Genomic DNA, 12,250 nt, shown 5'->3' with positions numbered 1-12,250 from the left:
GACCTGGTTAGTACTGGGATGGGAGACTACCTAGGAAGACTAGGTGCTGTAGGTGTAAAAAAAAATATAATAATAATAATAAGGGATTGTAAGTGACAAGGTCCTTGTAATCTGTGAGGTCAAAGGTTGCCGTGCCTAAAAAAAATATATGTATATATCTAGATATCTATATCTTTATCGATATAGTATCTATATAGCCTACATCACCCATCATCAAACTTTACTGGACCTGTGAGATCCATACCGAGGAGTTCTTTGCCCCAACCGGAAGTAATCTTTCTATAAACTCCCATGGTTCTTAATTTGCCAGGTGCTTTCTGCTCCCTACTGGGTTTGCATTTGTCCCGTAGACTAATTTGGGTGCATTTTAGATCCAGGCTGTTATGACATATAAGTTTGAGGAATTAAGGTATTGATTCTCACATTAGCAGCACCTGGGGAGCTTAAAAAAAACAGAGATGCCCAGGCCCCTCCCCAGAGATATTGGTAGAGTTGGTGTAGAGTGGGCCTGGCAACTATACTCTTAAAAGCTCACATGATTATGACATGTGGCCAAGGCTAAGGCCCTCCTGTCGCGGTTGGCTCGAGGGGCCAGGGGCGGGCTCAGGGCTGCCCCGACATATGGAGAGGGGTCTTTTAGAGTCACGGGTCTCGAGGCAGAGGCCCTAGAAGATTGGTGGGGTGTGTGTGGCACCTCGTTTTCATTCCTGCCCCACTGAAGCGGAGAGGGAGGCCCGCTGCCACTGCACATAGAGGCGGGAGTGGCTGAGGGGTGCGCCTGCCTCTTGTTCATTCATTTATTTTCTGATACCTGGCGCCTAACTCAATTAGGCTTCAGTAAATCTTGCATTTAAGGAGTGGACTTACTTTAGCCTTGGCACTGACCTATGTGTTTTTAGGCAAGTGATTTTGCATTTCTTGGCTTGTTAGCCTTAAAATGGGAATATTTGATAGTCTCGTGAGGGGTTACTTCTAGGATGTATTTGGCTTGCAAATAATGCATTTGAAGTTCATCTAAACTCAGAACAGGTAGTGTTGTCAGAGATGAAAGATGACAGGTTGCTGCCCCAACAGTGCATTTAGTGCACGGTTTCGTCTCCAGGGGTTCTCTTCGGAGTCACCTGGGGCTTTGGGGACAGAAGCACACCTGAGCCGCACACCTGGAGATTCCGACTGATTACTTCTGAGCTAGGTTCCGGCGTCTGTAGTGTTGAAACACTGTCCGTCTGCTCCAGATGCTCACCCCTGGTTGGGAATCCGCTGCGTTAGTGGCGAAAAGCAGTTTTTTGTTGACATTTTTATTCAGTAAATTTGCTAATAGAAGTTACATAAAGGTGCAACCCCTCCCCCGCCAAGACTTAAGCTTGGGAAGTGGCATATTTTTTTCCCTAAATCTCATTGGCTATAAATGAGTCACTTGGACCCATCTTGCTGCAAAAACATCTGAAGGAGAAGCAGGTTTGGTGGACAGCTGGCAGCAAGTGCACGTGGTCTTGGCCCGGGCAGCAGAAAAGAGAAAAAAAAAGTACGTTTTCTCTTCCTTGGTCCTCATGTGATGTGTGACTTTCAACGTGGAAGAGAATAATATTTATCCCCGTTACTAAAACCTGAGGTTCTTAACAGAAGAATTACATAGTATGTGAAAATAGCTTAATAATGTGCATTTATGTGTTTTTCCTTTTCAAAACATTTTCATATCCTGGTGTTTGATTCTCACAGCAACCTTGTATGGTATACCGTTAGACTTATTTGAGTATTTTTCCAGTTTTGTAGAAGCAGAAAATTAAGACCTTAGAGATTTAAAAAATAGCCCAGATTCTCATAGGTAGTAAGTGGCATAATAGAATGTTGGCCAATAGAGATTTAACACCAGTAACAAAAATAAATATAACTTGTTCAGTTTGAGTTCTCACTTCCAGGTTGTTGTTCTTTCATTAAATTAGACTAATTTTTTTTTTTTTTTAAAAGAGCTTTGTTACAGTAATAAAAAGATTATGTATTATTCTCATTATTTTTTGATAGGGCTTCTGAAGACCTTAAGACTCATATGGTTGTGGCTAATTCAATGGAAGACTTTCAGAAGGTGCTAGAGTCTGGAAAGGTAAGAGACTTCTGAAGTTTTGAATATAAAAATGTTTCAGAAATGGTATTTTACGACTCACGGAACTTAAGTGTGATATTAATGTCTTCTTCAAGTCCAGTCACACAGAACTACTTCGTGTTACTCAGCATTACATGCTCTTTTCCAGTGGCTTCCTGAAGCATTTCTGTGTTATATCATTTTTGGATAATACTGTGAACTCATCGTGTGCCAGCATTTTCTCATGCTTGACATGCTGGCTAAACAGCATGCGTTCTCTGTGACCCCTCGTGTTTTCATTATTGAAAATCTTCATTTTGTTTTTTCAGCTTGTTGTAAGTTCCTAAAGCAAACCTCATTCCGGCTTTAGAAGTGTAATGTGCACTGAAACGAGGTTAAAAGTCCGTTTCTTTCAACTCTGATTATATATTTACCCAGATATTAGCCGATCGATCTTTCTGAGTAATAAGAGGAAAGTAATGCTCATTTCTGAGCCCGTTTTTCAGAATGAGTGGGTACTTCTGGCTCCTCAAACTACATAATTTTTCTAATTAGTTTGAGGCTTTTTAAGATTTTATCAGCTTTTATGTTGTGTGCATGCAGATGTTCCTGCCCAAAACTTTTAATTTTCATAAAGAAGAGGTCCTGCTTTGCAAAGTTATTAATTACTGGAATGAATCACTTACAGACTTTAGAATTCTGTTACATACGCTTGCTTAGACAACCATGCCTTTGTACCCACGTTATAAACGAGAGAACCACTGGCCACAGTCGAAACGAATTACTCCGGCTCTACAGAAGCACACCTGGCACTGGGTTTTAGATCCTCCTCTGACTCAGTTTGATGCGCTTTCCCCTGTATCTTTTTTTTTTTTTTTTTTTTAACATGCTGAGAATATTAAGGCAAAGTTTGCATCGGTTATGGTTGTAACCTCTTAATGTGTCTCTTATTGCATGAGCTGGAGAAATGTTAATCTGTCTGGCCGTCAGTTTACTAGTCGATAAAATGAGCACAAAATTTATAATCTCAAAATGCCCTTCAGATTCACAGCACTTCAGTATGTAGCCCTCTGTCATTCCTCTTACTCTACTGCCTTTGTAAACTTCCACCTTTCCGGTTTCCATAATTTGTCATCTGACTCAAACTACATACTTGTAAGAGAAGGCTAGAGAACGGATAGCCATCTGATGCAAGGTGTATTTTCACTTCCACTGTAATTTATTTATGATTGTTTTATTTTTGTTCCATTAATGATTGAATTTTGCAGTCTCCCGTATTATAGAAACGTGGTAGTGTAGTCACTTTTGCAGTACAGCCTATTAAGGCATTGCATAAGAGCTAACAAATCAATAGAATAAATATGAGTCAATATGTTGCTTCCAAAGAAATGAATCTCAGCAGATAGTAGTGGAATCATATGTTTTATCATAATACCAAATAAGCTACTTGGGAGAGTTCAGCATCTGTTCCAAAGCAGAATATAGTATTTTACTTGTATGGCCAACACAGAGACCAAAACATACTGCTGCTTGTATTCAGCACTATTCCATCCCCATCTCACCTTACGCTGGTCAGCTGAGATGTGGCCACTGACCATCAAGCAGCCTTTGAGGCCGTTATAAATAAAACTATTCACTGGAAGGGGAAGAGGTGGGAGGGTCTTTGGAGCTTGAATGTAGGTGAAAGTTTGATTTTCTGCTGTTCTCTTGGTACAAATGAAAAAGATATTTATATATGACTTACAGGACTTGATTTTAGTAAATTTTTCCAAGGGGATGGTCTCGATTAAATGAAAAATAAATGTTATTTATAATATATATTTTTTAATGTTGTTGTACGTTACTAATCTATTGATCACTGTGATTTTTGAGTGTTGCTATTTTGTGTCATTGACATTTTTGGCTACAGAATGCAAGATATTATATATTGCAATAGACTTTATCTTTTTAAAACATAGATATTGAAATTATAAAAATAAAAAGTTAAGAACTTTGCCATGGCTAGATAAGTAGCCTAAAAATGTCTACTGTCTTTTTATATTTGAATTATGTGCATAAATAGAAATTTAAGGTTTTATCATCTAAACTTTGAAGCTAGAAAGAATTAAAACATGGGTTTTTTTTGCAAAATTATCATTTTTGAATTCACGTATAATTAATAACTTGAATTTTTTCATGTGCTGTGCTATTTTAAATTTTTAAATTATTAGAAATATCTTCTCAAGGCTTAGTAATTTTTTCTTAGAGAAAAAGAACTATTTATTGTAAAATTTGTTAAAGTTATAAAAATATAGCTGTGTGAGTTAGTCAAAGATTTTCTAAAAAACAATTTAAATTTCTTTGTAATTAAATTTTACTATTTTTATCATTGCATAAAGACAATGATTAAAGTTTTCTCCCCATTCTTTCATAATGAATTTTAAACAATACTTTTATGAATGTACTTATTTTTCACGCCTTTCGTTTGTATAAATGCTAATGATTTACTAAGTTTCAAAATGGGAAAGTTAACTCGTTATTGAAGCTCTTAAATCTCTAGGTTCGTTTTTGCTTCACTTTTTTGCACAGTTCCTATATTAAAATTTTCAAAATACTTATTACTACCATCCTTCCACCCACTCATTTTTCCCTGCAGGATTTGCCTCCAAATTTATCAGCTCTTTTTTATATTAGGAAAGGTTATCAAAATAACAGGCCGACATGTTTTGCTGAATAAACATAGGAGACATAGATAACTAACTCTTCCTCGCCCTATGGTGACATTCACCCAGTGGGTACTCAGTTTTTAAATGATTTCTTAATCTCTGTCCATTTTCACATTATTCTTTAAAAAAGCCTTTTGAAACTTGTTTAACCAAGCCCCAAGTGCCAGAAGTGTTTGCAGGAGGGACTGAGCATGGGATGTGTGACTGGGGTAACTGATCAGAGGTCCATGGGGGAGCCGGGCACCTCTGGAGCTGCTTCTAAGCTAGCGTTTCCGATGAGTGGGGATTTTCCACACCTTCGATCTCTCCACTACCTACGCTGATCTCTAGGAGTTTTTTATAGGACCGTTACATAAACGTTATTGCAGACGAATCTCATTTTGAAGTAGACATGCCATGAAAAATTTAGGATTCACAACTGAGAGAAATCTTAATTGTTGTCCAACATCCACATTTTACAAAGAAAAACTCAAGGCTAGAGGTTTTTTAAATAGGTGGTGAATTTCAAAATTAGTATAACATCCCAGGTGTCTTGATTCTGCCTGTTATTCTGTATGGTCTGTGAAAGGAACATTTGAGAGGTGCCGTTTTCCTTACACAAAATGATTTTTGACTTTCAAATACCCTTGGACTTTAAAAGCAATTCGCTTAACCTTCAACACGTTAAACACAGTGCAGCATAAGGCAAGGTTCGCTGGATTTGCTAACTGTTACTGTTGACGACACTTTAAAAGTCAGTTCGCTGTTCGTCACCTCCCTCTGTCCTCCTGATGACCGACCACTCTGGAGGCGCAGGCAGCGGTCAGGCAGCGGTCCAGCCGTGAAGCGCGGGGCTCACTGCCGCCCCCTCCCGGGCCGCTGCGGCCAGGCCCCTCCGCTCCAGGCGCAGCGTCGTAGCCACTTCGTTAATGCGGATACCGAGCGTGTCGCACAGATGTCCGCGCTGTGTCCTCCTGTCCTGTGACGTGTGGGTTTGGGATAGCGGGTGAACTTTCTTTTCCGTCTCTCGCATTTCTGAGCAAAGTTCCAGTAGGTTTGCAAGGGCACCACGGCCTGGCGAGGGCTGGGGGACCTGCGCTGCGCGCCCGCACGTTCCGCAGAGAACTCGGGTGTCCCTCTCGTAGCCTAGGAGGAGTTCTAAATGCTCAGTGTTGTTCCTTTTCTCGTTAGATTGCTCAGATTCCGTTCTGTGGGGAAATCGACTGCGAAGACTGGATCAAGAAGACCACCGCCAGGTACAGCGGCTGACGGATGACGCGCGCGCGCGCGGCTGCGAGGCGGGGACGTGCCGCGAGCGAGCCGTCATCGTGATGTGTTTTCATTTCAGGGATCAGGACCTCGAGCCTGGCGCCCCGTCCATGGGCGCCAAAAGCCTTTGCATCCCCTTCCAGCCCCTGTGCCAGCTGCCGCCCGGGGCCAGGTGCGTCTGCGGCAAGAACCCCGCCAAGTACTACACCCTGTTCGGCCGCAGCTACTGAAGGATGAAACCGCACTCCTGTCTCCAGCCGGCCAAACTTTGTCAAACTCGGACTGCTATCTCCCCAGATGTAGACGGTTTTATGATTTTTCTAAAATAAACGTTCTAAAGGGGGGGCCCGTGAAACAAACACCTATCCTTATGCCTCGGTTAGCAGTGGGGAAAAGCTTTTCTGTAAACCAGCCCAGTAATAAATATCATGAACTCATGCTGCGTTACGTAGTCATTTGCTTCTGAAATACCTGAACTTTACAGCACGAGGCAATTCCTGCGAAGAGATGAAAATAACTGAAAATGACGTCTCTTCGTAGGAGTTTCCCGACGAGTAGAGCTGGTCAGGAGTCGGCTGATTCGAGGGAATTCTATAGCAAGTACTTACGTTAAGGAAGGGATCGTTCACCCAAAGCCTACGTGCCAGGAGTTAACTTTTAAGATTCCGCTAAAATAGCAAAACTTTCAAACATCTTCAGTGGTGGTGCTTTTCGGGAGGGCGCATAAATCTGAATCCAAACAATATCCTCCAGGAAATGATCACCATTTTACTTGCAGATGACAGCCATTAGCTAGGTACCTGACGGTCACAAAAGCGAAGGTGTGCCTAGTGTCCCCTGCAGCAAATAGGTCGAGGTATGTTTGCTAGAACCAACAGCGACAACAGGTCAGGCGGCCTGCTGATGGGGAGCCTTTGAATTCTGAGCAGCACAGAACGTTCCATGAAACAAGCGAAGAGAAGGAATTTTGACTGGAGAGCCTGTCACCCTACTTCTGTCTGATCCCTGTTATTAATGCGAGTCATCTTTCTTATGGCTGGTGTTCAGGGCTTGCCAGTAGCATCAAAAACATACCTTTCACCCTTTGCTCGTCACTTACTATGCCATCGATATAAGAAGTCTGTGCGCTCTGTGCAGTGTCAGAGCAGACAGCAGCAAAACCAGACGTGGTTCTTCCTGGCTTCATCTCGAAGTAGTTCTGTTTCAGATGCAAAGTCAGGTGATGAAGTGGGCAAGGAGATGGAGCAGCGAACGGGCTGAGCACTGTGAGGGGGAGGCCATGGCCTGAGTCACCCTCACTGAGACATCAGAATGTCATTCCCACCAGTAGTAACGCGAAGAACTGTTCCTGTGCTTGAGGGGACACCTGGAAAGTTCTGTCACACCATCAGGCTTAAGATAACAAACATAAACACATTTCTTGCAGGTGATGTTAAACCAGCATATTTTCTCAACTTTACTGGAAAGTTTGAGTTTGGAACGTCAATAATACACGACGTGAAAAGATTTTACCAAGTCTCATGTAATAAGGATTTTTCAAAATACATTTGAGGTGTGTCGCCAAAACCGAATTTTGCAGTTAAGAAAGACGTTTCGAGTGAGTGAGTTTCTTACCTCCTTCAGGTAAATACTCAGTAAAGTCTTCAGTCACTGTATTTCAAATTACAACTCTACCCCTGTACCAACACCCTCTTCTGTCTCCATCACTCTCCAACGACATTTAATACATTTCCTGACTTATTTTGTTAATTGTCTGTCTCCCCAAACCCCACTAGAATGTGAGTTTCATAATGGCAGTGGTGTTTGTCTCCCATTCACTACTGTCTCCCCAGAACCTAGAATATGTCTGAGGGTCTGTCAGAACTCAGTAAATACTTGTTGCATGACTGGACGAAAGACATAGTCTTGGTGCAATTTACTACACAATCTGTTTACATTAGAAGTCTTAAGTGTTAGAATATTAACTGAATTGGAGATCATTTATGAGATGCTAAGGAAATTATTAAGGCTACATCTAAGTCGTCAAGATTTAATCAAAGTCAGTGTATTAGGGTTCTCCAGATAAACCGAACCAACAGATGGATAGATAAATAGAGATTCAATATAAAGATTTGGCCCACATGATCGTGGAGGCTGAGAAGTCCCCAAGTCTGCAGTGTGACACAGCGAGCAGGAGCCCTAGGAAAGCTGATGGTATAGTGTCAGTCTGAAGGCCCACAGGCAGCCATGCCCGAGACCCAGGAAGACCTCACGCTTCAGGTGAGGCCTGAAGGCAGGAAAAAGCCAGTGTCCCAGCTGTGGGGCATCAGGAGCCAGGAAGGCCTGGTCCGGCCTTCAACTGATTGGACAAGGCCCACCCACGTGGGGGAAGGCCACCTGTTTTACTCAGTCTAGATTCAAAGGTTAATCTCATCCAAAACGCCCTCAGAGAAATCCCTCAGAATGTTTGACCAAATGTCTGGGTACCTGGTGTCCCAGCCAAACTGACACATAAAATTAAGCATCACAGTCAGACTACCTTCGAAGAAGAAAAGATCAGGTAGAGTCCATCCCAGGCTGTCTCCCTAGAGGACCGTCTGTGGACAGGCCGCTGAGAACAACAGAGGCCGCTATTGTTTTAGTTAATCGGGACATGGTAAACCATTAAGGGAGAAGAGTGACAGATAAGAGTTTTTGAAAATTTCCTTGTATCAGTTCAATCGTAATGTGGCTTTCTTCCTGAAACCAGTGGGCGTCATGGCTTCAGCTCTCGCCATTTCAAGGTGTGTTATCTTTCCCGAGCTTGAGGAATGTTTTCCTTGCCTCGTTTTCGAGAACTTTCGGGAGTCGTGTGCCTGTTTATTCCAGACCAGCGGGCAAGGCAGTAAGTGACCCTCGCCTCACGTCTGGCTTTCACTCACTGTAGCTCTGATCTAGAATATTCCCTGTTCCATGCAGTGAACAGCATTAAAACCCAAACAGGATATGATGATCTGTCACAGGACTTGCCTCGCCAGAGCAGCTAACTGCTCCCTCATCAGAGTGTGGAAGCTGGGAAAGGCCGAAGCCACGGATGAGCCAGAAGTCACAGGGACTCTTGACTTCTGCGATTAAACACGCAAACAAACAAACAGAAGAAATCCCTCACGTCCGTATCTGAAGCCCGTACCCTCCACTTCCACGAGTCCCCACTCACGTGACTTCTCCTGTTTAATTGCCCTTTCAACTGCTTTATGGCTTTATAGCGGCCTATAAAAGGTGATTTCCAAATATGACAAGCGCTGAAAGGCTGAAGGGGAGAGTTTTCGAGGAGTCGCAATCGCTAAATGTGTGGCTTCTCCTCCCAGGGCTCAGCCTTCCCAGAAAAGCAAGAGGAGCGCCGAAGAGCCGCGAGCCATGGGCCGATACTCGGGCAGGAGCTTCCGTCTCATCTTCATGAGCGTCGTGAGCATCCTCCTCTTCGTGATGGAGCTGGCGATCGCCTACTTGGGCAACTCGCTGTCCTTGGCCTCGGACGCCTTCGCTGTCCTTTCCCACCTGCTGTCCATGGTGATAGGCTTGTTCGGCCTGAGGGCCAGCAGTATCACCCAGCACAGGAAGAGCACTTTCGGCTTTCTTCGGGCAGATGTTGTGGGGGCTTTCGGCAACTCCATTTTTGCCGTGGCCTTGATGTTCAGCATCCTGATCGAGGCCATCAAAAGGTATATCGAACCCCAGAAGACACAGCAGCCACTGCTGGTTCTCAGTGCTGGGATTATCGGGCTGTTCTTCAATATTCTCAACTATTTCATCCTGGACTGCTGCTACTGCACGGCACATGGGCCCGGGGGAGACGTTGAGACAGGTAAGTGGCTCCTCAGGTGTTGCAGCCACCTGTCACATGCCCGGAGGGTACGGTCTCAGGGGGCCTCTGATGGTGCCGTTGGAGGGAGGCCCCGTTCGTTCGGTTGGCCTCTCATCCCTGTGACTTTACATAAGGTCTTTTCAAAAGAGTCTCCCGCAGTCCGAAGTTTCTTGTGAGCGGATTGGCAGCAGGCCACTTTTGTCTGTTTTGTGGGGGGCGGGGGGTGTCTCCTTTAATTTCTACTCACAGGGAATGAAAAAGAGTTCAGACAGGGAGGAAAGGTGCTAACCGGAGCCGTGCAGGGAGCGATTTGAAAGAAAGTGGATGATTTGAAAGAAAGTGGACGTGGCATTGAAAGCAGTTACTTTTAATTAGTTACTTTTGTTTCTCCTTTAATGAGTTACTTTTGTTTACCCAGATGTGGCATGGCTCTGTTTGAATTTAAAAATAATATTTTAGTGTCCCCGTAAAATATGTTCAAAAATACTGCACTGTATAACCAGTTCACGTCAAGGAAAGTATTGATCAGTTGGCTAGGCAGATAAACTCTGAGGAATATATTCAGGGATTGTTTAATAAAAGGAGAGAGAGGAAAAAAAGGAGATGACCTAGAGAACTTAGTTCTCTTTTGGATGGAAATTTTTGTATGTATTTATTGCATACATCTGTCCTATTTGAGAAAATGGCAAACTATTTACAGGTGATTCTTTGTGGGGGGGGGGACTTAGGAGTGGGTACTGGATCATGTGTCAAAAGATGGAGTTTCAAATTCTTGGAAGAGAATGATAAATCTAAAACAATAAATCCACAAGATAAATTACTAGATGGAACTGTGTTCTTTTACTGCCGCAAATGGAATTGTTTTTAAAAGCACATTAAAACCTTCTGGCAGAAGACTAACTTCCTGTGCTTTTTGCAGATGTCATATGGCATGAGCAGACCAGGTTCAAAATCATGGCTCCCCCACAGGGCAGTTGTCCACTTCACTAGCCTGTGTGCCCACCTGTAATGTGCAGGTACTAAGGGCTAAAACAGATCTTAGGGTTTAGCCCTTAATAGGTGCTTGGCAAAGAGTAATTTTTGTTTTGTGTTTCTAAAAATCACATCGTAAGCCTTTGAATTATGTGATAATCCTGCATCGTTGAATTCTAATGGCTCATTTTAAAAAAAAAAAATTTCAAGATTCTCCTAATTTGGTGGTGATCTCTGACTAGAAGGGGTGCTATATACCTGGCCTGGGAAGCCTCAGAGCTTACGTATGCATTTTTTTAATTGTATTCCTTTTGTCTTTACTGCTACTGTAAATGTTGTCAGCTGGGTCTGATCCTTTATCCTATCTCTGTCTAAATTTTCCTATTGGCGGAATGTACGTGATGAGAGCACCTATCATATGTGTTAAGTATATAAAAGGGAGCAAACAAGAAACTAGAATCTACATCTTTTTCTATTTAAGGAATCAATTAGGGCCTCATCTTTCTTAAAATACAAAAGTTAGCATGAGACCTCATGCCTTGTTTACATCAGTCAACATGTAAAAATTACTTCTTGAGGTGCCACATCGTAAAATGCATTCACATATCTGACATAAAACGAATGTATATTTTTATTGCTACATATAAATTTAACATGAGAAAACAGGCATCGGATCCTTAGTAGCGACCAAGGAAGTACCTCCATGACGAAACTTACCATGATGTTTTTAGTTCTTCTTTGGTGTCTACTCTCCACTTAAACTTACTTGCATATAACAAAAGCCATTTAGGCAAAACTTTGACCGACATGAAAACTGGTAGACAGCCATGGTTCTGTTTCTATAAACCGAATGATTATTGCGTAGGTCTTTTTTGGGAAGCGGAGCTTTTCATTTTTTTTACACCCATGCTGAGATCCCAAGAGGCTGATGACAAAGATTTTACCCTGTCCATCCGAGTCTCCATCGTCTCAGAGCACCTCTCTTCTTTCGAAGGGTTTCTGCTATATAGTATTCTGCTTTAAAGAACTAAGTACAGTCACAGGTACTATCCACATATATCTAATGCTTTAAGATCCGTGTCCTTTGTAAATATTATCATTTTGGTAGCTTTAGGTGTTGCTGAATTTTTATATTCGAAATTTGACCGTGTTTAAATCCTCCAAGTAATTTTAGAATCGCTACTTAGCTTCTTAGCATTTCCGTCTAGAGTTACGTATTTATCACTTTGGCTAAAGCAGACCTTTTGATATCTTTCCCATATCCTTCCCATCGCCTAAATAAGCTTAAATTAAAAAGTAAATATTTGGGTTAGATAGATCTCATAAACTCACATTAACTCAATTTCAAATGTGTCCTAATCTAACAAGAAATGTGATTCATCCAGACACACTGATTTATACTAGGAGGTTTAAAGTATGAGG

The 12,250-nt window shown here is 42.3% G+C and overlaps 2 protein-coding genes across 2 annotated transcripts in view; both read left to right on the top strand.

Annotated features, from left to right (window-relative positions):
• Positions 1–6,470, top strand: part of EPRS (glutamyl-prolyl-tRNA synthetase) — a 50,285-nt gene extending 43,815 nt beyond the window's left edge. Inside the window, exons 28-30 of the mRNA XM_023534152.1 lie at positions 2,006–2,101; positions 5,956–6,020; positions 6,113–6,470. Of these exons, the coding sequence (XP_023389920.1) occupies positions 2,006–2,101; positions 5,956–6,020; positions 6,113–6,263 (312 nt within the window). The 3' untranslated portion in view covers positions 6,264–6,470. The remainder of the gene's footprint in view (positions 1–2,005; positions 2,102–5,955; positions 6,021–6,112) is intronic.
• A 632-nt stretch (positions 6,471–7,102) lies between these two features.
• The window catches only part of SLC30A10 (solute carrier family 30 member 10), a 28,968-nt gene continuing 23,820 nt past the window's right edge, over positions 7,103–12,250 (top strand). The window contains exons 1-2 of the mRNA XM_011366143.2: positions 7,103–7,656; positions 9,360–9,856. Coding sequence (XP_011364445.1) covers positions 9,409–9,856 — 448 coding nt within the window. The 5' untranslated portion in view covers positions 7,103–7,656; positions 9,360–9,408. The remainder of the gene's footprint in view (positions 7,657–9,359; positions 9,857–12,250) is intronic.

The sequence above is a fragment of the Pteropus vampyrus genome, unplaced genomic scaffold (genome assembly GCF_000151845.1).
Source record: "Pteropus vampyrus isolate Shadow unplaced genomic scaffold, Pvam_2.0 Scaffold121, whole genome shotgun sequence".
In the NCBI taxonomy this organism is placed as follows: Eukaryota; Metazoa; Chordata; class Mammalia; order Chiroptera; family Pteropodidae; genus Pteropus; species Pteropus vampyrus.
The sequence above is the reverse complement of the archived record's forward strand: the minus strand, read 5'-3'. Positions and strand labels throughout refer to the sequence as shown.